This window comes from Rhododendron vialii, chromosome 8a (genome assembly GCF_030253575.1).
Source record: "Rhododendron vialii isolate Sample 1 chromosome 8a, ASM3025357v1".
Lineage (NCBI taxonomy): Eukaryota > Viridiplantae > Streptophyta > Magnoliopsida > Ericales > Ericaceae > Rhododendron > Rhododendron vialii.
The window spans coordinates 35950803-35976343 of NC_080564.1; the positions used below are offsets into that span (position 1 = coordinate 35950803).

The window sequence follows — 25541 nt, forward strand, 5'->3', positions numbered from 1 at the left end:
ATTGTAGTAAATCGCATAGATAGATCATAGATGTCACATAAAAGAATATATATATATATATATGGCTAACGGATATTTAAGGGGATGGAGTGACCGAATAGATTATGCAATAAGAGATGAATGAAAAGACATCTGAAACAATTAGATGACGGGTAGTACAATGATTATATGTCGTTGTTCTAAAGCCATATTTGTTTCTCTTAGTGTAGGTTCTGGTGGCTGAACACATCTCGATGATAAAACCCATAAATCTCACAGTGTGTCTCCACTAACATGATCGGTGGAATACGGGAGTGCCAAATATGAATCGAATTGCCCACATAATATAGGAAGTAATAGAGATATAAAAAAAGAACTCAAGGCTTACAAAACAATATAGGGAGACATTCTGTTTATAGGACAACAAACACATTTTCATAAGTGTCATGTCTTTTCACCCACCCAAAATAAAAAGTCACATTTTTTAGACAAAAGAGATGTCTCTCTAATAAAATATTTCTTTTAATTTTCAAGTCCGCATTCTATCCTTTGTGATTATTTGAGATTTTACTTGGACTCAATATTGATTACTCATTATAGATAATGCACAAATTGTGGAAAGAAGAAAAAAGTAAGTTCCAAATTGTATACCATAATAGTAACATTTTCGTTCATCGCCATCCAACCTGCTGGCCAAAAACCAAACACAGAAGAGGAATTGGAGTTGCCATAGTAAATATAATGTAGAGTCGAGTAAATATTTAATTATTTATTTATCTGTTAAAAAAATATATACAGAGAGGTTAACTGGTATTGGATCACCTAGGGTAGCAATGAAGATATGAATTGAGTACGTTCACCAAAAAGAAAGAAAGAAAGAAAGAAAGAAGATAATGACAGACCATAACCAAAAAAGAATTAAGGAAGAGGAATTTGAGCCCAAGTACTTCACGAATTGTGACCCAAACTAAGTATGTCAATAAGCAAATTAAGGGACCCAAACTGAATCCAACGAGTCAAAATTGATCTGGGTTGGATTGGACCATACCAACCCACAATTTCACTTAGACTAACAAAATTAGCCATCACAAATTTTTTCTTTTTTGATAAGTAGCCATCACAATTTTGTTTGTAAGGTTTCCCCTTTATTTCGTCTGGGAAAATGACTTGCACGACAACAGCAATAGAAAAAATGTTCAACAATTCCCATTCATTTAATTAGCATAGAAAAATCCGGTTTTTTTATCCGTTGGCACTACTTTTTTTGTCTTTTATTTATGCGAAATTTCTAAGTTACGTTAACCTCTTGAGTCACCTTTTCTATTTGAAGGGCAAGTTGGTAAGTCCACATGAATAAAAACAAAAAGGGAGTGCCATTGGGAAAAAAGAAAAAGGGAGTGCCATTGAGAAAAAATAAAAGCGTTAAATCATTTCCCTTGTCATTTTTGAACAAATACTGTATATTACGTCTGCTTATGGAACAAATTACTAGGTGTTGCTCAGCTTGAAGCCAACAGGTCCAAGTAAAATCCCTGATAAGAATCGAAATAGAGCCCAGCCCGCAATAAAGCAGATCAGTCCCCAAAGAATAATTCCCCAATAAGCGAAAATGATGGTTAATGACGTGTTTTGATAATTAATATTCGTCAATAACATGTTGAAAGAACATTTGTTAACGCTGAAAATGTCCTTGACGGGTATTAATTATCAAAATACGTCATGAGCCGTCATTTTCCCAAAGAATAATACTCCAATAAGTAAGGATTATTGGCTGAAAATGACTGAAAAACTATTTTATTTGGCTTATTTGGTTTTTATTAGCCAACCCGGTCTCTCTGCTCCCATCACCTTCCTCCCCAGTCTCCACCAAAATAAAACGGAAAGTCGGAAACTCCTAAATTTATTTGACACTTTCTGTTTTGTAGATTCAATACTTTCATGTTCATTTTGACAAGTCAAACTAACATATAAACATTCTTTTTTCCTTAATTGTTCTTAAAGTGGAGTAATAGCAGTATTATTCTTGTAGTCTTTGTTTGGGATCTACGAAAAGGAAAGGAAATTTTTTAAAAATTCACTATTTTTTCTTTTGGTTTAGAAATAAATGAGAATTTTTTTTAAAAAAAATCAAATTTTAAGCACAGTATATTTTCGTTTATATTTTCTAAGCACTTTCATTCTTAACCATTTTCATTTATTTTCCACAAATTTCAAAGAGCCCATTAAAGTGGAGTACCGATATGTCCTTTTTAATGTGAAGGTAACCTCAAGATTGGCCTAATGGCTGAGATTTAAAACTTAAACCATCTCCAATCTTCGGGTCAAATTTGAGAATGTCAATTTTTTTAGAAGGCTAAGGTGGCAATTTTGACATGATAAAGTTGATATCTTCAAGACGTCTACCCCAACAATTGTGTCAAAATTATTATTTTAGAAAGTTTTGCAGAGTAAAATAACGAAAAATAAAGTTTGACATCAATATCAAATTTTACATGAGAGAAGAAATGTTAAATGACATATACATTTGACATTTTTTTGTTGGCGATGTCTCAGAGATCAATTGTTTCACTTGCATGCCATTTCAGATTTCAAATTTTGAGATGCTCTTGTAGAAGTTCTCGTCTTATGTTTGAAACCTCTTTTAGGTGTTGTCAATTTTATTTTAGATCAGTCTATACAAAGTTTTACTCCAACTTCAATTGAGTCTTCCATAAGTGGACGATAGGATTAGGCCCCCCAAATTTAGTCAATGTGTGCTTAAGCTGGCCCACACACCTAATTTTAAAAAAAAATTGTGTCCATTTTTTGATGTGCTAATAATGATATGTCCTTAGATAATTAGATTTTGCAAAGGAATCAAATTATGGAATAATTATCGAGATATATTAGGCTTACAACAAAATCCTATAATATACTTACAACTTCCTTACGCGTTCTGATGGAAGCTCAAGTGAAACAAAAAAAACGTAGTTCAAGTGAAACAAAAAAGGATGTGGTGGGCCCCAGTAATAACGTGTAAGAATGATATAAGTATGTTGTAGAATTTTGCTGTAGGATACTCCTTCTGTCCCATATTAGATGACAATTTTTGATATCTGTGCCAATTTTAATTTCTTATATCTTTCAATATGAATCTAAAAAAATATGCAATATAGATATTGTTTAATAGTTTTCGATTAGTTCTATTATACAAAAATTTTAAACTCATAAAAATATTATATAATGAAATATATAAGCAATGAAAAATGACATAAATTTCAAAATGTCATCCTTTTTGGGACGGAGGGAGTAACATTTTTGATAAATAAACTTCCTTTTCTGAGTTAAGGCCCTTGTTTTTCGAGCCCTGTTAACAGTACAGATGAAAAATTTGTACCAGCCAAAACAGATCCATTTTGGGTCTCGAAAAAATGATCAAAACTACTCATTTTGTTTAGAATATATATTTTAAAGTATTTGCAAAAATTCAGCTAAATCCAACACCAACAGAGGTGTTTACGAAGCATCCTAATTTGTTTCAAAATTTGGGCCTGTATTATGGAACAAAGTTGAATATTTTGTAAATCCCTTTAACGATGTCGGATTTAACTGAATTTTGGTAGTGATTTTAAAATATATATTCTAAACAGAATGGGCGTTTCCGATAATTTTTTCAAGTTGTGGGGCCCACTATGGGTCCCACACAAACGATCCAATCCGTTCATTAAATTTAAAACATTTTTTCAAGGGCTCTCGCTAAAAATCAGCTCAATCCGATATCAAAAAGCACTCGATCCAATCATCTTACTTTTCGTGCAGATCTAAAATTGAACAAAAAGTTAGATGATTGGATCAAGTACTTATAGTTATCGGATTGAGCTGATTTTTCTCAAGGGTCTTTGAAAAAATGTTTTAAATTTAATGAATGGATCAGATCGTTTGTGTAGGACTCGTAGTGGGCCCAACATCTCGATCAGTGCAAGATCTGTGCACTTTTCATCTGTGTAGGTATCATTTCTGTTTTTTCAAGACCCGAAACATGCCCAAAACGGATCTGTTCCGGCTGGTACAGATTTTTCATCTGTACCAATATCCTTTTCGTTGTTTTTCTCTTCTCCGTGACCTCGGAAAGAAGCTATTGCAAAACCAAAAGGGTGCAGCTATGGTTTCAGGAACCCTCGATTCGATTCACTGACCATAACTTCTTCCCTCTAGGGTTTATCATTCTCTACCTCGTACCCCCTCAACTCTTTCTAAGAAACAGGTTCAATTGTTATTTCCCCCCCCCCCCCCCCTCCCCCCCTTCTTTTACAGTCGCATGGAAGCTCTAGCAAGTTCAGTTTTCGTTTCCAAATTATCAGAGACGATTCCGGTTATTTGTGCACCCCATTCTTCGATCAGATCACCAAATAAACTTATTGGGTCTCTGAAATTTCGTGATACGACGCCGCGGGTTTGTGGGTCTCGTGTTCTTGCGCTTGCTCGGGAAGCATCAGACGGAGGCGATGAAGAGATACGGTTTGAGAATAATGGGTCCAGTTTAATTTCTGAAAAGATTGCATCTTTGTCTCAGGTACCTCATAGAAAGAATTCAATTCAATTCACTTCTTTCGTTCTTGCTCTGTTTGGTTCTTGGAAAATCTAGAAATTGAACTCCTTTTGGAGTATAGATGATGTTAAATTCAGCTAAACTAAGGTTTACCCAGCTAATTGGATCTGTTTATTCATTTGTTTTGTTATTGTCTGCCAAAGTTGATGAAAGCATATTGCTTAGAAGTAAGTCGTTCGTTGTTTTGCTTGGTTTTGTTTGTTTTGAATGATTTCATTCAGTTATCTTTCTAGAAAATGAAGATAAACTGGTGGTTAAAGTGCTTCCCTTTTGTTATTTATGTATGAGAAGATTCTCAGAAGTGTAAGTATTTGTGTATGTGCCTCAGCAGACACACCTATGGCAAAATAGCTTGTGATTTTGCTGGTGCTTCTCCTTTTATTTACGATCTCAATAGTGTAGCACCTAGGCATGTTTGATGTAGTTGTCTCTACAGTAGCAACCAATTTGTGGAGCGTTGATTCTATAATTCAAATGGCTACTTCAGCTTCGTTGTGATGCCTCTCTCATATACTGTGAAGGGTGATCCGGACTACAATCAAGAGGGTGAAAAGGAAGCAAATGAGACACGAAAGATGGGGACACCTTTAATCGTCCCATCTGGAAGTGGAGCAGGGGGAGGCTCAAGGGCTGGGCTATTCAGAACTCCCATATCTGGTGGAGTCCAGAGTGCAACGTCAGCTCATGGTTTACCTCGACCTGCCTTAGCAGTGCGCAATCTGATGGAGCAGGTAAAGGGGTTAAGTTTTTATCCCCCTAATTACCGAGTGCAAGTAAATTATTATTTTTTTAAATGGTCTTTGTCTGCATACCCATGTAGTTACTGCCCACCTGATTCTGTTATTGTGATTCGTGATACCTGAGGGTTATTCCTTCATGTGTTAGAAGTCCTGTTTGTGGTGGGCTGTGAGTCTGTGACTAAATTGAGTTGATAAGTTTAAGGTTTCTCCTTTCCGCCCCTTCATAGTCAAAGGAACCCTGCTAGATAATGTCTTAGATAGTTTGTCTAAGCTTAATTTGAAGTGGCGTTAGAATTTTAGAAGAACTTATGAGATACGAAAATAATATTATTCTTACCAATAAACTAAATGGGGTCTGTTTTTGAAGCCACGAGCTTTAGGGGGCCACCTTAATGGGTTGCTTGTACAGATGTACCCTTTTCTATGGAATGCATTGTTATCCATGATGTTAACGATGATTCTGTTTTTTTTTTGTTGTTGCTGTCCCTTAAGAATTGTGGATGTTTATGTCCTTATTTTTTGGTTTTATGATCGAAGGCTAGATTCGCTCAGTTGTGTACGGTAATGTCTCGGATGCACCACCGAAGAGAAGGATACCCATTTGGTTCACTGGTAGATTTTACACCAGATTCAATGGGACGTAAGTCATTTTAGTTTCAGTATTTGTTGCCTATCCTTTCGCCGTTAACACTTTTCACTTTAGTCTCGACCCAACAAAGTCATTCTCTGCTGCTGCATTAACACTCTGACTTCTTTCTGCTTGGCTGGGCTATTCAAGCCTCTTCTATATTCATATTCCAACAGATTACAATCATTAGAGTTTTATTCTCGGGGTAAATCTAACATGGACGCTTGATTGTATGTGGGTTCACGTACATGGGTATTCTAAAAGCGACAGATATTTTTTAGCAACAATGATAATTTTTTTAATTTATTTTTTTTCCATGTATGGCTTGTGGGTAAAATTTAGCCTGTTGTTCAATTCATGGTAGCTGTAATGGAGGATTCAGGAGTAAATTGAATTAATCTAAGTGTTAATCTGTTCAAGCTTGGCTTGGCTGCTCAGTAAAATTGCCTCAGCCTTGGCTGGTGTCATGTAGAATATAACTTTGATGTTCGAGCTTGACTTGATGGATATGGCGAGTTTTTCTCCTTCACTCTGCTGATCACTTTGTGATATATGACTGTACTTTTTTAATCCACCCCAGCAAAATATTTTTGCATTCTCTGTTCCCCTGATAAATTAACCTAGTTTTCAGACTCTTTCGAAAAGAAATACTACCTATAAAAAGTATCATGGACAACCTTGCCAAAGCTCATGAGCTTAATTAGTCAAGTGAGCTATTTTTCAGACATGACTCCAGTACGTTTTGACTTGAAGGGCCCAAAAGTTTTTTCAACTCGCCCCTAAGCCAGATGAGCTGAAAACCAAGTCAAGTTCGCGAGTTGTACTTGACTAATTAGCATGTTTTACAGCCATAGGAGAGCAGTTGCTCCCTCTTTTTTTCACATATCACAAGAAAGTCATAAATGGACTGCACTTGTGCCGAAAAGAACTCACTCTCCATTTGTCTGTTTGATATGTTTTAATGTGATAATTTGTTTCCAGATCCAATATTTTCATTTTCACCATTGGCCATTCACACGCGAAATCTGTTGGCTGACCCGAGATGCACTCTTGTTGTGCAGGTTCTTTCATTTTTACCCACCTTAGCAATATTTCTTAGCAGCTTTACATTTATGGATTCTATTGACAGTTAGGTTTCAATCTTGATAGATACCTGGATGGAGTGGCTTGTCCAATGCGAGGGTAACCATATTCGGCGATGTCTTCCCTCTTCCTGAACACGACCAGGTTGCTGCCTGAATATATGCAGAATTTTGGTTTTACTTGATTATTAACTGATTATAAACTATGCATTGTCATCACTCCTAAGAAAAGAAAAGACACATTCTCGTTTTCCCTTCTCTCCATGCAACATATTTAAATGCTTGCTTGGTCTGCTTAAAACTGTAAGGTGAACTTTTAAATGTTTCTGAAGGGAGGAAAAATTGTGAAGAGAAAAGGAAATAACGTCAGACCTTGCATGAATTACCGAACTGATCATCTTAGGGGTCAATCAAAGGTTCAGTTTTTGTGATTTTTTCCCCACTTGGAACAACATGACAAAGTTGAACAATCAGCTTCCTTTTTGTAATTCGACGGTGTAAGATTCTCTTTTAATGGTACATATTGAACCATTCAACCCTTCCTTGTACTCGTTTGCTAGTCAGAAGACTCAAGATAGGAAAATTGAGGATAAATAGTTGTCTTTCCTGATTTTAAAACTCCACCATTGTTAGTTTTTGTTGATTTTAACGATCACGATGGCCTTCATGTTGCTAGGAATGGGCTCATAAACAGTATATGACCAAACATCAACAAGGGCCTTCTCAACAATGGGGGAACTTCTACTATTTTAGGATGCAGAACGTAAGGTGTGGTTTCTAAGTCTTATGGAGTGTATCAAATGTTATGAATAGGATGTATTTTGTTTCATAAGATGAAGAAGACTACTAACATGAAATTTGTGTGTTCTGTCTCATAATTGCAAGGCTTGTTAACGAAACTCTCTCTCTCTCTCTCTCTCTCTCTCTCTCTCTCTCTCTCTCTCTCTCTCTCTTGTATATGTATATATGCGTGTGGGTGGCTCCTAATTTGCTCTTTTACATGGATTCCCGTAGGTTTTACATAGGATTGGGTGGGGAAAAAGAATGTTATATACCGCCTGACCAAAAAGAAAAACCATTTGTTAACATGGCAAGCTTTTGTAACCTTTTTTTTGTTTAATATTGCCCAAGCAGTGACATATACTTCATTGGAGGCTTTGGCACTGTTGCTTGGGTTGATGTCAAGGAATATGAGACTCTTCAGCCTGATAAGATCGCTGTGGATGGGGGTGAACAGAACTTGAAGGTGGGCTTCTTGGATTCGAGTAGACATTATCTCAAGTTCAATCATCTTAAAACTAAGGCGTTGAGTAGAATACGTGTTTAAACATTATAACATTCGGAAGAAGATAATGCGCACACATATGGGTAAATGTCGTTTGCATTGTCACTCATGCTTTTGAATCTTCTCTGGTTGTAGGAGCTCAATGCTATCTTTTCAAAACCCCTAAAAGAGGTATTGTCCAGCGAGATGGAAGTAGATGATGCTGCTCTTATATCAATAGACAGCAAGGGAATTGATATCCGAGTTCGGATAGGGGCCCAAGTATTTCTCTTTTCAACCCATTTGAGTATTATTTCCGTTCATTTACCGTATCTTTCCTACCGTTTTCATAACTTGCTCTTTTTTGTTTTTTGTTTTCTCTGTGTGCGTGTGTAGTTCAACATGCAGAGATTATCCTTTGAAGAGGGGCATGCAATTGAAACTCTAGAGGAAGCTAAGGCGGCACTTTGGAAACTAATCAACAAAGGTCGAGTTTACAATTTGCCAAAATAACAAAAGTTTCACAATTTGCGGAAATAGAAGAAGTATTGTCATGTGGTGTTACTCTTTCTTATTGTCAGAGGTCCTGTTTTAGGTTTTGTTTTGTTTTTTTCCGACTTTTATTTTGGGACAAGGTATTTTGATAATAACTACCAGTTTTGTACCCTGCAAAATGTGTAGTATAATAGATATGATGATGTCTGTCTTTGTTTTGCAAGTCCTTTCTTGGAGTTATTCATGAATTTGGGTTGAGCCATGTGCTTTTTCTGATGAATGTGAAAAAAGGGTGTTTTTAACTATTTATTTGGGGAGAAAACTGGGGAAGAAGAGAGGGCGTATCTCAATGGGATATTGAAAAAGTTTGGTGTCATGAAGCAGATATTTTTAGCAGTGAGGGGGACAGATTTTCCTACCGATAATGCATATCTTTGGCAAGAGCTTTGGATTGGCTGGGAGGGTTGAGGGTTGAACACTTAAGACTTTCTGTGTCTCGGGCCAGACTGCAAGTACTAATGAGTAATGGGTTGGACATTTGGATGTTTCCGTCCTAAAACACTCCATAAACCAAGCTCTTCCAGTTGGGTTTGATTACAAATTGTTTGATACGAGTTCGATTAAGAAACGAATTTAACTTAGGTTTCGTTTCGTTAAGATTTTTATTTTTTAAGTACTTATTTTTCGTTTTACGAGACATATTAGTCTCTTACAATATATTATCTGTAGTATTTATTTTAGCCAGTGCAACACAACATCAACACAATTCAAAGCTTTGGCTCGATTCGGCTAGCTTGTGGCACAGTCACTACTTATTTTGATGGTAAAAGTAAAAGTAAAGCTTTCCCAGACCAAACTGTGGCCCCACCCCCACACTGGGACTGGGAGACCCTGCCAAGCAGGGGTGCTTGGCAGGGGTGCCGAGCGCATCTCGGCCGTCCAAAAGTGTTTTGGATGCCCCGGATGCAAAGGTGCCGAACGAATTTAAAAAAAAAAGAAAAGAAAAAGGAAAAAAATGTTTCGATCCAAACCGTTGATTCCGAGATGAACGGCCGAATTGACCGCTCGGCACCCGCTCGGCAGGGGTGCAGCTCGGCAGGGTCCCCGGGTCCCCACCACTGATGCCAATGGTCCCCCGGTAATGTAGTTCATCTGTCCCAGTCCTTTTTAGTCGTGTGGGTTGCTTCTTTGAGTATCCACCCCCCTAGAAATAACAAGACAATTTAGGGTCCCATTCGCCAGCCTAAGCCCACCACGCACCACCTCAATCAAAGTTTACATACTAATCTCTTCCAAAATATAGAGTCCAGCTACACACACAGCAGATCTGTGCACAGATTTCATTGTGGGGCTCACCATGGGTCCCGCACAAATCATCCGAGCCGTTTATTAAATGTAAAACATTTTTTCAAGGGTTCCCGTAAAAAATAAGCTCAATCCGATTCCTAATGATGCTTCATCCAATCATCTAACTTTTCATTCAGATTTTCGGATAATGAAAAGTTATATGGTTGGATAGAGTACCTATAGGTATCGGATTGAGCTTATTTTTTTGAAAGACCCTCGAAAAAATGTTTTACATTTAATGAACGACTCGGATGATTTGTGTGGGATCCCTAGTGGGTCCCACAACGAAATATGTGCACAGATCTGCTATGTGTGTAGACTTTCTGCAAAATATATAATTACTTGAGCATACAATTGATTGAGATTCAAAGCTCGATTCGATTTGGTTTGGTTTAATTTATGCATACAAATTCGACCAATTGAGACTTCTAGGGTTTTCCCTGTTTTAGGCATACTAGAATGTTAGTTGCGGTAGTAAGTTTGATTTTTCCTCTCATACGTGTTCGATGCTCCTCTATTAGCTCGGATCCAAACGCTTCCATAACCTAGTTATGGGTATGAAGGCCACAATGGATTGATAACAGGAAATGGAGTTTTGGTAAGATTAAGACCTATGCCTACTCCTCCAACCTTCGATAGAAGATGTTTCAGATCTTCTTCATATTTGAGACCTGAAAACAAAAGTTAATGCATTTAGAGCATCTCCAGCCTTGACCCATTTTAAGACTCAAATTAAAAAATGGGGCAAAAATTACAAAAATTTCTCTCTAATTTTTGACCCAAACCCTTCTCCATTTTGGGTTTTACCTATTTTTTTGCCCAAATCTGAGACAACTTTTGTCTTGACCCATTTCTCTAACGGCTAGTTAGAGAGAGAGAGAAAGAGGGAGACGTGTAAAATTTGGGTTTGATGGTTGGAGATCCAGCCTTCACCCATATTTTTTCTCAAATTTGAATCAAATTTTGGGTAAAAACTCATTTTGGGTAGACATATCTCTAACCATCAAACCCAAATTTGACACATTTTCCTCTTTCTCTCTCTCTAACTAGCCGTTGGAGAAATTGGTCAAGGCAAAAGTTGTTTCAAATTTGGGCAAAAAAAATGGGTAAAACCCAAAATGGGAAAGGATTTGGATCAAAAATTGGAGAGAGATTTTTGTGATTTTTGCCCCATTTTTAAATTTGAATCTTAAAATGGGGCAAGGTTAGAGATGCTCATAGGCCCTTTGTGGAGTATATCTTTTATTCATCCCTCCAAACCTTTGAGCTTGACAGTTTTGTCCGTCTTTGTTAGAATGGATAAAATTGGAAAAGTAGGCAAATGCATAATTGGTAAATCGACTTTTTTTACAGTTCTTCCCCGACAAGAGTGGACAAATGCAAATTTTAACCAAAACTTTTGTCATAAAAACAACAAAAGAAAAGAACTGTGAAGAAAGAAAAGAAATGGGAAGGAAAAAGAAAAAAGGGACTCCGCCCGCAGAACCAGACCCAGAAATTTCATCTTCATCTTCAACAGCAGCGATCAAGAAACAGACAACTTCCATGGCAGAGAGCAGCAGCAGCAACAACTATGGATCTTGGTCACCAATAACCCACATGGCTCAAGACCACCTCTTCTCAATCCTCCTACTCCTACCCATAGACTCAATCCTCTCCTTCTCCATGACTTGCAAGAGATTCAAGTCCATCACATACTCTGACGGCCTTTGGGAATCAATCTGTAGGAGGGACTGGGGTCCCACCTCTGTTGATGCCATCAAATCTTCTTCTTCTGCTGCTGCTACTGATTCCAGACACCATCACCTTCAGCTCCCATGGATGGAGCTCTATCGACAGGTCTATCAACTGGACTCTGTCTCTTGCCATAGACTATCTGAACCAGATTGCGATGAGTCCTTCCCAGGGCCCAGAGCTTCTCATTCCTTCAATTTTGTTTCTGGGTGCTTGGTTTTGTTTGGTGGGGGTTGTGAAGGAGGTCAGTTCTTCTTTAAGCACTTCCAGTTTCTGTTTCTCTATGGTATATTTACTTATGAATCTTTCTCTGATTAATGGTTTTAGGACACAAGATGGTTGCTTTTGTGATTGTCTTTCTTTTACTGTTTTCCCTTTTAACATTTGAATTTGTGAAGCAAGTGTTGGATTTTCTAGGCAGGTTGCATACAAGCTACTTGAAAGAGCTTTTGAAGTATCAATCGATTTACTGTGTCAGCGTTCTAGTGTATTTCAGGCGTTTTCCCAATTCTTGTTTGTTTATGCATCTGGGTTATGTTTTCCCTTTCTGGGTAATCTTAACTTGATTTAAGTTGGAGGCTTAGAGCCTTGGAATTACTGCTTGATGGCTTCTGCATACTCTTGTTTGACATGAGCCAAGTTCACTGCATGTGGACTTAATAACGATGGCTATATAGGGCGACCCTTTGATTTTGGTGCTTGCACTTATTCATAGTGGTTTCTTATGATGTTCTTCCTTTGGTACTCTATGTGTGTGCATCCTTCTTTCTTTTATATTTGGTGTCTCCTCTGCTTAGAAATCGCTGTCTTAGCAAAGCTCTGAAGGCATATGCCGACAGTTCCCTATTGTCTATATCAGATGAGTAGTAGATCAAAGATCATACACTGTTTAAAAGCTTGACAGCAACAAGGAGCTGATACTCTAGAGACTAATAACTCTTGAATTTCTGCTACATTGTTTCACATATTAGCCAATTAATAAATGGTGTTGAACTAACAATGTGACATTTTGAGTTAATACCTTCTTGACTCTTTTTTTGCATTTGGATCTGTATAAACTGGATCCTTGGAGTGGTTACCAGGGAGTAGTGAGTTTAGAAGTAGCTTCTAGGGATGATTGTTTTTCAAGGGGCTCCCTTTTCTAGACATGACGAAGTTAGTTCACCGGATTGCTGAAGATGAGGCTGCTTGTCTGTGTTAGTAGGCTGCTTTTCTGGATTAGTAATAGCATCATGTTATCTTGTGTTTGCCTCCATTGCATCTGTGGGAGGCTAGTTTGATCAAGGATTGGAGAGGAAAAAAGACGCTCGCTAGCATCTGGAACTTTATTTGATCTTTTGAACCTGCTATATACCAGAGCTCAAGAGGTATCTTCCACTCAATGCCAACAGTCGAGTGCGGCTAGGATTGAGTGATCAACTTTGTCGCTCACTATTTCTGTTGCAAACCTGCGAAGTGCAATAGGTGATCTTGCCTGCACGCGTGGAGACTGGGGTTCTGTTGATACGCTAGTTTTTGCAATCATAATTATTTCAAACCTAGAAACTGCCTCTTATTTCTCATTGTTATAGAGTGGAAGCTCATTTTAGGGTCTTAACTTTCCTCTTCCTTTGTTGGGAGGTTGTGTTGTTCCATACTTGCTCGGTCACTATGCCTTATCCTAGTTTCATCGGGTCATCATGCTATAGCTTGAGATGATCCAACCATTGATCATCAAATAGGGCTGGACCAAATTCCAAAGCAGTACCTCCTCTCTTGCTTAGAAATGACTGTTCCAACAAACTTTACAATTGTCCAAGGAAATGTAACTTGTAACTAGAGTTATACTATTAGTTTTTTTTATGGTGAATGTTCTTTGTCTAGTTTGTCCTCGATTTAATATCTAACAGTTAACATTCTCTTGGTTTTAGGGCGCCATCTTGATGACACATGGGTGGCATACATTGGTAATGACTTCAAAAAGTCATTGAATTGGCAGAAAATCAATTCAGGTGTTCCAAGCGGCCGCTTTGGGCACTCATGTGTAGTTGTTGATGATTATATTGTCCTCTTTGGTGGGATCAACGACCATGGTATCCGCCAGAATGATACATGGGTAGGTCAGGTGGTGCTAAATGAGACCTTTGGTGTTACCTTGTCTTGGAGGCTACTAGATGTGGGTTCCACTGCACCTCCGCCACGTGGGGCCCACGCAGGATGCTGCATTGATAACAAAAGGATGCTTATCCATGGGGGGATCGGATTATCTGGACTTAGAGTTGGAGACACATGGGTGTTAGATCTCTCAGAAAATTTCCTTTTCGGAACTTGGCAAGAAGTTGTGACTCAACCATCACCTACGGCTCGGTCAGGACACACTTTAAACTACATCAGAAAAAACCAAACAATTTTATTTGGAGGGAGGGGATTGGGTTATGAAGTACTTAATGATGTTTGGCTCTTTGATTCAACTGGGGGTCACTTGAGATGGCTGCAATTATTATTTGAATTACAAAACATCCCCGGAGGACTATCCCTCCCACGAGTTGGTCACTCAGCTACCCTTATCTTGGGAGGCCGTCTGCTGATTTATGGAGGGGAAGATTCAAACAGGCGAAGGAAGGATGATTTCTGGTTACTAGATATTAGTTCAATTCCATCTGTTGAAATACAGCCCATTACTGAGAAACGGAAGGGATTGGTTGGCAATATGTGGAAAAGACTCAATTCCAGGGGTTATCAACCTAACTGCAGGTCTTTTCATCGAGCATGTGCAGATCAGTCGGGCCGTTATTTGTATGTGTATGGTGGAATGGTGGATGGGTTATCACAGCCTGCGGGAGCTTCTGGTTTGAAATTCGATGGGGAGCTTTTTCTTGTTGAACTTGTGCTGCAGCTATAGGCCAAAAAAAAACTTTTTCTTGTAGAATTAAGGCATGGTATCTTCGCCTAATGTAAGTCCTGTAAATACTAGCTTATGATGTAGCTTGAACTTTGTTTTTTGGTACACAGCTTGAACTTTGTTGGTTATGTAGATTGGATTGATTACTTAATAATCACCTTTTTCCACATCTTCATATGACACTGATGTTTTGTGTGGGACAAGCGCGCAAGAGGACGCTTTAAAAACAGGTGCATTGGTGGTGGGGATTTTTTGTTGTTGTTGTTGAGAAAAGCATTGGTTGTTAAACATGTACTATATCTTTAGGGATGCTGCTATGGAGTTCCCGGTCATTTTGGGAACACCGTAATTTTTCCCTATCTTTAGTCTTTCTAGTGAGACAAATAATGATGCTCTGGTTTTGCCTTGATGAGAAAGGAAACAAGAAGAGAGCCCCTGACAGGATTTTGAAGTTGATTAGTTCATTTGCAGCCTAAACTTTTAGTTACTACTATTATTCATCATGCTAGCTTATGATTGAAGTAAAAAGACGGTATGATAGCAACAATACAATGCCTGCATGAGAGAGTGTTGCGTTTATCTCGCTGATAAAAATTAATGACCAGACATCTCAAGGAGTCGATTCTTAAACATAACAAATATTGAACTTGGCATAACTCAAGCCAGAGGATGAACAACAAAGCAGCAGAAAAGCACATATCACAAGCATGACATGAGAAAAATGGGACTGTGTTTGCGATTTGCCATCCGAATGCAGTATCTGTGTTTGGATCCTAGAGTTAAACACGTACTTTGTGAATCAAAAGAAAAACAATGGACTTTGTGAAGCTAATTCATTATGTTCACTCTTTTCCTATGCTTTTTTTTTTTAAAATTTTGTGTGTGTGTGTGTGTGTGGCTGTACTAATCCCTCAACAAGTCCAAGATCTTGACACAATTAACAAAATAAATCAGAAGTTACAACCCTATCAATAAAATCGTAGTGTGCCCTCAGCAAATCTCACTACATGGAAGTATTTTAATTTCAATGTGTATCACCTGATCTGCACCCTACATCTCAACCAGGTCCACACATAGTCCCATCATCTGAGCTTTGAGAAGCAGAAGCAGCACACATTACACAACCCGCAAACACACACAGAGAGAGAGAGAGAGAGAGAGAGAGAGAGAGAGAGAGAGAGAGAGAGAGAGAATGATGGGAGTGGCAAATTTAATTTACACAAAGATTGCAAGCAGAAACCATAAACAGTAATCTTTGACTCCCTCATCTCCCTCACTTCTCCCTCCAATATAAAAGCATAAGAGGAGAAACAAGCAATCTTTCAAAGAGGGAAAAGAATAAATAGATCAACACAGATAAAACAAAAAAATCGATGGCGATCAGCTAATACACGATTAGACAGGCAATCTATTGGTCACAAGTGCAATTTAGTCCTCCACATCTGCCCGATAACCTTCTTTGGTGCTGGATTATCTGGTCCTCTGTCTCGTTGGCCAGATGTGAAGTACAACCATCCATTCCAAAACCCAACTAGAGTTGTTTTCACACGATAAGGAAGTTTTCCAGTTACTGACCATTTCTGCAATTGTACGCAAACCATGACAAACATCAAGGATCCACAAAGAATCAGCAACAAGTGCAATGGCAGAGGAACGCACAAAATACATCCTAAAAAATTGCACAAGAACTTCATCAATTCATGCATTCTGTCATTCAGATCACCAGCTATAATTCTTTTCTCATGCTCACAAGGATAGGTTTAAAGCTCGGATACCCTGTGAGGTATTTCTGGGATGCCATAGGATCCCGAAAAACAATCCGGCTCTGATGGCTTGGAGTTTTGCAAGAGTTACCTTTAGACATTGAAGACTCAATATCGCTTTACCAACTCTGCAGTTTACGACCTAACCCATTGTAAAAGGTAGAAGTCCAGTTGAAATCCTTGCATCCACAGCGTTAATGATGCACATAAAGGGTCTTTTAATCAGTGCAAGTGCAAAAATTAAGTCAATGAAGCCATTTAGAATCCACAAGCATTCCATAAAGGGATGTGAGCAGCTTTCAGCAATTCCACAGGAATAAATCTCTGTCCGTTTACGGAGATCAATATTTCTCCATCCAAAATTTAAAACAAAAAAGAGACGAAAATTATACTTTGTTTTCCTGCATGTTATGCATGGTTGAATATCCGACTATCAAGGGTTGAGATGTAGGGAACTAGAGCCAAGTAGGATGAAGTAGATGGAAAACTCAAAGCTCTCTCAATTATGTGTTTTGGAAATTGGAGGGGAGAAGAGAGCCCAGCAGCATATTTTGCATGTATCACGACTATGTTGCAGTTAGCAAACATACATAAGAGCATATTAGCGGTCTGGATGTCAAGATGGTTCTCTTAACAGGTCTGCATGTGCTGATTATGGCTGCAGCCACTTCAAAAAAGCAGGTAGTCTAACAAAGGATGAAAATTCAATCAGTTGTCAGGTATCCTATTTTGCTTTGCAAAAAAAGTACAAGCAAAAAGCAAAAGAAGACCACAAATGTTTGCGTGCAGCAGAATTTGGAGCTTCTAAGGCCCACTTAGAAGCTAGCAATTCAACATCAACGATTTATACAAGTTAGCAAAGACAGCCAAAGCAACAGGTAGTAGCCAAAGAATAATATGTAAAAACATAAAACTGCATATTGTCCGTGAGTGCATCGTGCAATAGTGCATAAAATGCATAACCATAAAGAAACAGTACCATTGTATCCAAATCAAATTGCATCACTTCTCCAACCAAAGTCATCTTTTTGGTCACTGGGTGCTTATCTGTCGTGCCTCCAACAATAACGATAGTATTATTAACAACAACCCAAGCAAACTCGATATGGGAATCAGGCTTTGGCATGGGAGGTAACACTTTCCACTTCATCTCATCATCTAGCATATAGACATCGCCATAGACAACCTGTAACAGTCAAGAACGAGTGTCAGCATGACAGGATAGAAATTGGCCCCACCCCGATTGCAGCAGGTTTCTGTCAAATTTTCCGATAACGGGTGGGGTCGGGGGAAAATTAGAAAAACCCGATCGGGATGATATTACCCCGCCCCGTTACCTGCCCAAACCCGCCCCGAAATATTGTTATGTATGAAATTATATTTCGACCATTGTACTAAACAATTATGCCTCATTTTTTAGCGGGCGGGGACGGAAGCACCCACACATTACTGGTCGGAGTTTTGGACGGGGTCGGGGCAGTGTGGTACTTTTCGAGTGGGGTGAGGGTACAGAAAAACCCGCCCCGCTAGTTGCCATCCCTCATTCTACACACATCTACCAAAAGAAAAAAATAAAACCGCAAATTTGATTTTGCATTCATAAGTCATCTTACTATCTTCCTGATTATTCAGCACATTGTGCTTCAATTGTAGCACAATAACACAACCATGCAACGCTGACATAGCACTGTTATGAACTGGTTCAGTTTATTAGAAATAAGCACATCTAGAAAAAGTCAAAAGAACTTCGATGTATTATAGTCCAGCTTACATCACGGAAAGCGCAGATAGATGAGAAAAGAACACAGAAGCATGCTTCAAAAGTCCTATCTATATAATCAAAGTCCAATACTCAAATACCATCAGATTACCTCATTCCTTCGAGAGCACTTATAAATAGGTGAGCCAGGTTTGGCCATAAAGTCACCCTCTTGTCCACCAATAACGTACAATCGATTATTTGCCGTAACACAAGCCCTACATGAATGTAAATATTTAGTTAAAGCGTAATTACGTCCCTAAATCCCTGCAGAAAATGAGGTTTGCAAAACAAGTGTAATGCAAAAGAAAAAATTTTAAACATCTGTTTCGATATTCCTGTAATTCATGTCAACGTTACTTAAAAGAATAAAAATCACACAAGAGAGCATGAGGAATGACAATAAGAGTTAAATACGACAGTTTGGCAGTTCCAGATGCTAGGATTTCTACCACGCAAAATTAATGAATAATCAGCTCAAATTATTTAAAGAAAGCAAGCCTAAAAAGTTTGGTACAAAATAAAAATGAGATACTGGTAGGAGTGGAAAATTTTAACCATGAGATGAGAACTTTGGCCCCAGTCCAAAATTCCCAAGTTACAGAGTGCGGACAATAGAAGAAAAGAAATCGGTGAGAACTTTTTTTTGTTCCTTTTGAAAGGTAAAACAAATTGGTGGATGAAAATCTAAACCGCACAACCGTTGGAGGAAAAAGCAATCTCGTAAGAATCCACTGATATACATTCCTCAAGAACCATAATATAGAAATGCTAGTACAGAATTGATTCCTTAGCACAAAAGCAAATGATAAATGAATATCACACTGGATAAATAACTTTTTTAGTGTTTTTCCTATCTACTGGTAGGTAAGAATTTCATTTTTGGTAGTCACTCTTTCCATCTGATCAATGGCATGTCACCCTATTACTTTCCTGATACTGGCCATCATTTAACAACTTAATTCATGCATCAACTGAATGGAGTTCTTTCCATTTTTGTATAATGTAATTAGTAATCAAAAGATAGCAGAAAACACACCTATGAGGTCCACCACGAGGTATGGGTATTTCACTACGCCACTCTTTTTCTAAAGCTTTGCCATTCTTCACTGCAAGACTCCAGTGCTCTAATCCTGGTGTGTATCGATTCTCTTTGCTCCCACCCATCACATGTAGTCTACCATTCCAAAGTTGGGTAGCCGGTGCATACCTGTATCAGCAAGTTAACAGTTGTTCTAGTAGTAACAAACAGTTGAACTAAATGGAGTTAAGTAAATCTATTAAGTTGTCTTTATTTCTTTTTACTGATACTAGCGGGGCTATCGTGTAAGTTCCAGTTCACCAATGGTTTCGCATATAATACCGATAAAGCTTTTAACACGACGAAAGAAGAAAATACATGAATATAAAAAGATATACCAAGCCGCAAAGACAATCCTCCAAAACATTAGTACATTGTGAACAACTCATTACAAATATTTCTCTATTGAGTCCCAGAAAGGCCATAAGCAATATCGCGAAACAGAGATATCCCCTCATAGCAATCAGTGTTGATAGCGAAGCTAACATACACAGAACATCAAAGTAACTAGGAAATAAAAGTAACCAAAATTCAATGTATGCAAGAGAGAGAGAGAGAGAGAGAGAGAGAGAGAGAGAGAGAGAGAGAGTAATGGGCATGCCTAAGCAACAAATAACCTAGAAACTAGTTACTAGTGTAACCATATTTTTCTTTGCTTGTTTCTTCTTTTCCCTCTTCGTTTAAGACCAGAAATCATACTCATTTGTGCATGAACTATAGATATTTGCTCATACAGATTCAGTGAAGCACAAATGAAGCTGAAATCACTTACTTCCTATTTGAAGAAACAATGACAAGAATCTGGGCAAAAGGCCAACAGTGTGAAACCATATACAAATGTACAGGATAACAATTAAATAGTTTACCCATATGGAAATAACAAGGTAAATTTCAGCAAAGAAATGAATAGGCAAGACTAAGATGGGTAGGGAAAGGGAAATTTTAATTTTGGCAAAGTTACAATAAGTTGAATGAACATCAAAATCACTGTGGAATTAAGATTACATATGAGAACTTCCATTCTAGTTGGCATTATGATTTACGACACACACCTAGGCACCGGTAAGTTGGGCATGTCTTGCCATTTCTTTGTTTCAGTGTCCAGCACAAAGGTACGTGCTGTCGGCCCCCTACATTGCGGCCCGTATTGGCCGGTGACCACATAAATATATCTCCCATCTGTCGCCATTCCTAGATGTGAATGCGCCATTTCTTTGGGCATATCAAACCTTCCTCCCCACGTATTGTCCGTAAAGTTGTAGATATCAACATGAGAATGTACCTATATAAACATAAGAACAAGAAGAAGAAGTTGAAATTTAAATGACTTGTCACCCCAATCAGTTATAGCTCTAATAGTTCCATGATCGACTCTTTATTCAAATATTCCCATGGACAAAGTCACATGATAAGCATGTAAATCCATAAACTCGACTAACTCTTCAAGTTTTAACATTGATCAATCGAGAATCTTTGTTTAAATAGGTAAAATACGAAGGGTAGACAAAAATTAAGTTTGTGAAAAAAAAAGAGCAGATGGCAGAAAGTAGAAAGATAAATGGTGTAGAAGCTCACGTAGTCAATTGTGCCGTATCCAGCAAAGACGAAGAGAAGATCCTTGATTTGTAATGCTGCCCCGTCAAGACGTGGGACGGGTGCTGCTGCCATCTCCTCCCATTCTAATTCCGGAGCCGGTAAATCAGCAAAAGTTGCTGATAAGACTCGCTGAGGCACGGCATCTTTCTGACCCTTGGTTGCGGTGGTGTTGTGGAGATGGGGAGGGATAAAGAAGTTGTGGGATTCTTGGAGAGGCCAATTAGATGAAACTCCATAGAGGTAGGCAGAGGATGAAGAAGAAGAAGCCCAAAGAAGATCTGCGATTAGGGCGAAACCGAGAAGGGCAATGCATATGAAGACGAACTTGGTTGATTGGTGTTTTCCGAGTGTTGTCCTTGCCATCTCATCTCAATGATCTCATCTGATCCCTAGAAATGATGATCTCATCCGCGTAAGTATGGCGTTTGTGTGTGTGTACATGCAGGCAGCTAAGCGGCAGTGTAGGGTAGGGTAGGGTAGGGTAGGTAGGTTCACTACTTTCGCGGCTGCGCAAATGTCCTCTTCTTCCTCGGGGAAGAGTCTCGCGAGCGGAGAGAGAGAGAGAGAGAGAGAGAGAGAGAGATGCAGGTTAGAGAGAGAGGCGGGGTAAGCCCACTAGCCCAGCCCAACATATATTCTTTCCGGCGACTGTTGTCTTTCTTTCTTTTTCTTTTTCTTTTTTTTTTTCCCGCGACTGTTGTCGGTGCATCTGCGTTAGCAGCGTTACCCGATGTCCAATGAATGTGAAATTATTTGTTGCCCTGGGGGCAACACGTCATTTTGGATAGATGTTGCCTCGTATCAATTAAAATCTGTTCCATGCTATTATTCTAACATATCAACTTCTTTCAATGACCAAACACCCAAGACAAGCGGAAAAGCAATGGTGTTAACATCTACAACCTTACCCTGTGTTGTCAGATAGACGTCTTTGTTATTCTCTCTCCACCTTTAATTTTCATTCACATTTTTTCCCTTCATTTTAAACTCCGTTTCCCTTTTTTTTTTGCCCGACTAAAGAATACCTCTGCTTCTAGTTCTTGAGCTCAAAAAATACTTAGTTCCGGTGGTTGAATGACATTTAATTTCCGTTAAAAAAAATGACATTTAATAGAAATAGGGATCCATTAAAGTTTTATCGGTCTTGCTATTGTCAGTTTATTGGACTGATTTTAGAATTTTTCAAGTTTTATTATGATCTAATGGCAATGTCTACGCAAAAACATATTTCCTCCGTCCCTATTTAAGTGTCCTGCTTCATAACTCCAACTACTTATTAAAAAGATATCATCATTACACATTTCATATCAATTTTTTCCTCCACTTTCCATACTTACCTATTATCATTACACTTTTACTCACAAACTTTTCAAAATGAAATATACTTTTAGGGACAAAATAGATAATGTACCAACTTTTACCCCATAATTTTACAAAATGGACACTTATTAAGGGACGACCCAAAATAGAATACTGAACACTAAATAAAGGACGGAGGGAGTAAAACTTTAAAACAACATTTTTATTTTTAACATGTCATTGATTTATAAGTGCACACTGATCACTTAATTGAAGCATCCGAATCGTTCATTTTGTAGAGCTTGTTAAAAAGTTTAGGCTATAAAAAATTATCTTCATCGAATATTTCTAAGTATCTAAAGAAACAAATTTTTGAAAAATACTTTTTGTATTTATTGATGTCCGATCAAAATGATTATTTCGGTAAGTACCTTATTTTTAAGCTTAAAAGTTGAACGTAATTTCGTAGGGAACTAACTTCACAGGACGGAGGGAGTATTTTTTTTCTTTTTTTGGTATTTGTTATCTTTTGCAATTTTTTATTATTTTTTGTCATAATTTTTGGAATTAATCATTAGTAGCGATGAGATGATTTAGAAAAGTATAAAAATATGGACTAAAATTAAAAAAAGTTCATATAATGCGACAACAATAGCAATTGTTTTTTACTTTTTCGTATCTACTGAGCTTCTTTTTTCTTTGGGTCATAATATTTATTTTGTAGACACGAGAGACAGGTGATTAATTCATACAAAATAACATGATGAATAAAAAAATAAATAATAAAAAAATACCAAATTGTTGGGAGAATGGGTATTTAATCTTGGAGGAGTCATTTTCGTACTTCCTTTTTTGATATCCGCTCCTTCTATGTTTTTTAATTTGTCATTGAAAAAGTGTGTATATTTTTTTTTGCTAAAAAAGAATAAAGAAAGTGTAATGATTGAAAAAGTGTAATGATTGGAGAAGTGTAATGTATTTTTTAACTTGTCATAATATTTATTTTGTGTTTTTTAACTTGTCATTGAAAAAATGTAATTTATGTGAACAATATTATTCTAAAAATGTCTACGTTTTTTTCACAAATTACTACCGGAAGCATGGCCTAAAAGTGACCGAAAAAATGAAAAGAGGAGAGAAAATAGCAAGGACATCAAAATTAATAAGACAGATGTAGGTGGATGTTAACGACATCAAAATTAAAAAATGTCTACATTTTGCTCAAGAACTAGAAGCAGAGCTGCAGAGGTGATGTGACTGACAATTAAAGGTGGAGAGAAAATAACAAGGACATCTGACAAGATATGGTAAGTTTGTAGATGTTAACACCGTTGCTTTTCTGTTTGTCTTGGGTGTTTGGTCATTGAGAGGAGTTGATGTGTCAAAATAATAACATGGGGCATATTTTAATTGGTGTGAGGCAACACTTGTCCAAAATGACGTGTTGCCCTTTGGGGAAACGAATATCTGAAATTGTTGCTCCTGTTTTTTCAAGAAAGACTAATATCTCCTCTTATGAATTACAGTATAGTTTTGAAGTGCAAAAAAATTAACTCAAATTAATTCACGATTGTGGAAACTATATATTAGATACAACCACCCAATTATTCTTTGGAGTTGTCTTAAGTCACCCAATAAATTTTCCTTCCCATGTCTCTCTCGCTCTCCATTCACCCCTCCCGCCACGTCTCTTTCTTTCTATTCCCTCCCCCTAATCAACCATTTCTCACCAACTAGGGCTAATTTAGTTGATTATGACTCTTGCATCTCATTAGAAAGTCAGGAGTTCAAATCTTTTCACCTGCGTTGTGGGTATTCTTTCCTTAGAGTGACTTTTTTTTTCTTTCTTTCTTTATTTTTTTTCTCTCCTATGATAGGCTTATTTCTGATATTGGTTAAGTAGTTGGGCAAAAAAAAAGGGAAATAGAGTTTAAAATGAAGGGAAAAAATGTGAATGAAAATTAAAGGTGGAGAGAGAATAACAAGGACATCTGACAAGACAGGGTAAGTTTGTAGATGTTAACACCGTTGATTTTCTGTTTGTCTTGGGTGTATGGTCATTGAGAGGAGTTGATGTGTCAGAATGATAACATGGGGCAGATTTTAATTGGTGTGAGGCAACACCTGTCCAAAATGACGTGTTGCCCCAAGGGCATCGAATAATTTCTCCTATGGGAGGGTAGGATGTACAATGCAATGCTAGCGTTGTGTCCGTTTGAGACAGGACAATAAAAAAGTTGAAGATTCACATTTTTTTGGGTTATGTTTTTGTATATGGAACGGGCTCAACGCTAGTAATATTTTTAGAATGAATTGATCGAACTATGCAAGTTAAAACCAAAGTGTTGTTCCCCTTCTATGAGGTGCTGTGCTGTTAAAATTTTAAATTAATTCATATACACCTCGAAAAAAGTAATGAAGAGTCATAGTTGCCCCAAACATATACTAAGTAAGCGAAAAGAGTATTGAAGAGTACCTAATAAGAAAAAAAAAGTTGCTGAAAAATAACTTGAGATGGAGAAGAAAACTTATTGTGGGCAAAAATGGCTCGGTATTTCGTTCTTGCGTTTCAGAGGTATCTTCAGAGAAGAAAGGTCCCTTAAATCGAAATCTCTCACATCAAATTCTTTTTTTTTCCCACGACTGTTGTCGGTGCATCTGCGTTAGCAGCGTTACCCGATGTCCAATGAATGTGAAATTATTCAGAAATCCTATTGGTACCGACGGTACCCATAGGGAAAATGCACCGACGGCCACCGGACGGCCGTCTCCGGTCACCGGACGGCCGATCCGAGCCGTCCAAAAATTTTAAAAAATAAAACCGAGTGGCCTTACGCGAGAATCAATGGCATCCGAGGTGTGTAGGGTACTTGATCCGAGTACCCTTTTTTCGTGTATATACACGTATATACAAATATACACGAAAAATGGGTGCTCGGATCAAGTACCCTACACACCTCGGATGCCATTGATTCTCGCGTAAGGCCACTCGGTTTTATTTTTTAAAATTTTTGGACGGCTCGGATCGGCCGTCCGGTGACCGGAGACGGCCGTCCGGTGGCCGTCGGTGCATTTTCCCTATGGGTACCGTCGGTACCCATAGCAGTACTCGAAATTATTTGTTGCCCCGGGGGCAACACGTCATTTTGGATAGATGTTGCCTCCTATCAATTAAAATCTGTCCCATGTTATTATTTTAACACATCAACTTCTTTCAATGACCAAACATCCAAGACAAACGGAAAAGCAACGGTGTTAACATCTACTGTACAACCTTACCCTGTGTTGTCAGATAGACGTCTTTG

The 25541-nt window shown here is 38.0% G+C and overlaps 3 protein-coding genes across 4 annotated transcripts; 2 read left to right on the forward strand and 1 right to left on the reverse strand.

Moving 5' to 3' along the window:
- Positions 1-4014: 4014 nt before the first annotated feature.
- On the forward strand, positions 4015-8999 carry LOC131336061 (uncharacterized). 2 transcript variants are annotated; one of them, XM_058371691.1, is made up of 9 exons: positions 4015-4531; positions 5089-5298; positions 5845-5947; positions 6917-6996; positions 7085-7162; positions 7694-7785; positions 8152-8263; positions 8438-8563; positions 8678-8999. In XM_058371691.1, the coding sequence occupies exons 1-9, from the start codon at positions 4277-4279 to the stop codon at positions 8792-8794; spliced, it is 1173 nt and encodes a 390-aa protein (XP_058227674.1). In that variant the 5' UTR covers positions 4015-4276; the 3' UTR covers positions 8795-8999. The 2 variants fall into 2 exon arrangements, with proteins under 2 accessions (XP_058227674.1, XP_058227673.1); XM_058371690.1 differs by having other exon boundaries at positions 4038-4531; positions 8152-8320.
- A 2510-nt stretch (positions 9000-11509) lies between these two features.
- Positions 11510-14907, forward strand: LOC131336062 (F-box/kelch-repeat protein At1g51550). Its single transcript, XM_058371692.1, has 2 exons — positions 11510-12101; positions 13768-14907. Exons 1-2 carry the CDS (start codon positions 11570-11572, stop codon positions 14736-14738), a joined length of 1503 nt encoding a protein of 500 aa, XP_058227675.1. The 5' UTR covers positions 11510-11569; the 3' UTR covers positions 14739-14907.
- A 1024-nt stretch (positions 14908-15931) lies between these two features.
- On the reverse strand, positions 15932-21666 carry LOC131336063 (kelch repeat-containing protein At3g27220). The gene is made up of 6 exons (XM_058371693.1): positions 20917-21666; positions 20394-20623; positions 19300-19470; positions 18373-18478; positions 17481-17687; positions 15932-16318 (listed from the first exon to the last, which is right to left on the reverse strand). Exons 1-6 carry the CDS (start codon positions 21298-21300, stop codon positions 16154-16156), a joined length of 1263 nt encoding a protein of 420 aa, XP_058227676.1. The 5' UTR covers positions 21301-21666; the 3' UTR covers positions 15932-16153.
- Between the last annotated feature and the right edge of the window lie 3875 nt (positions 21667-25541).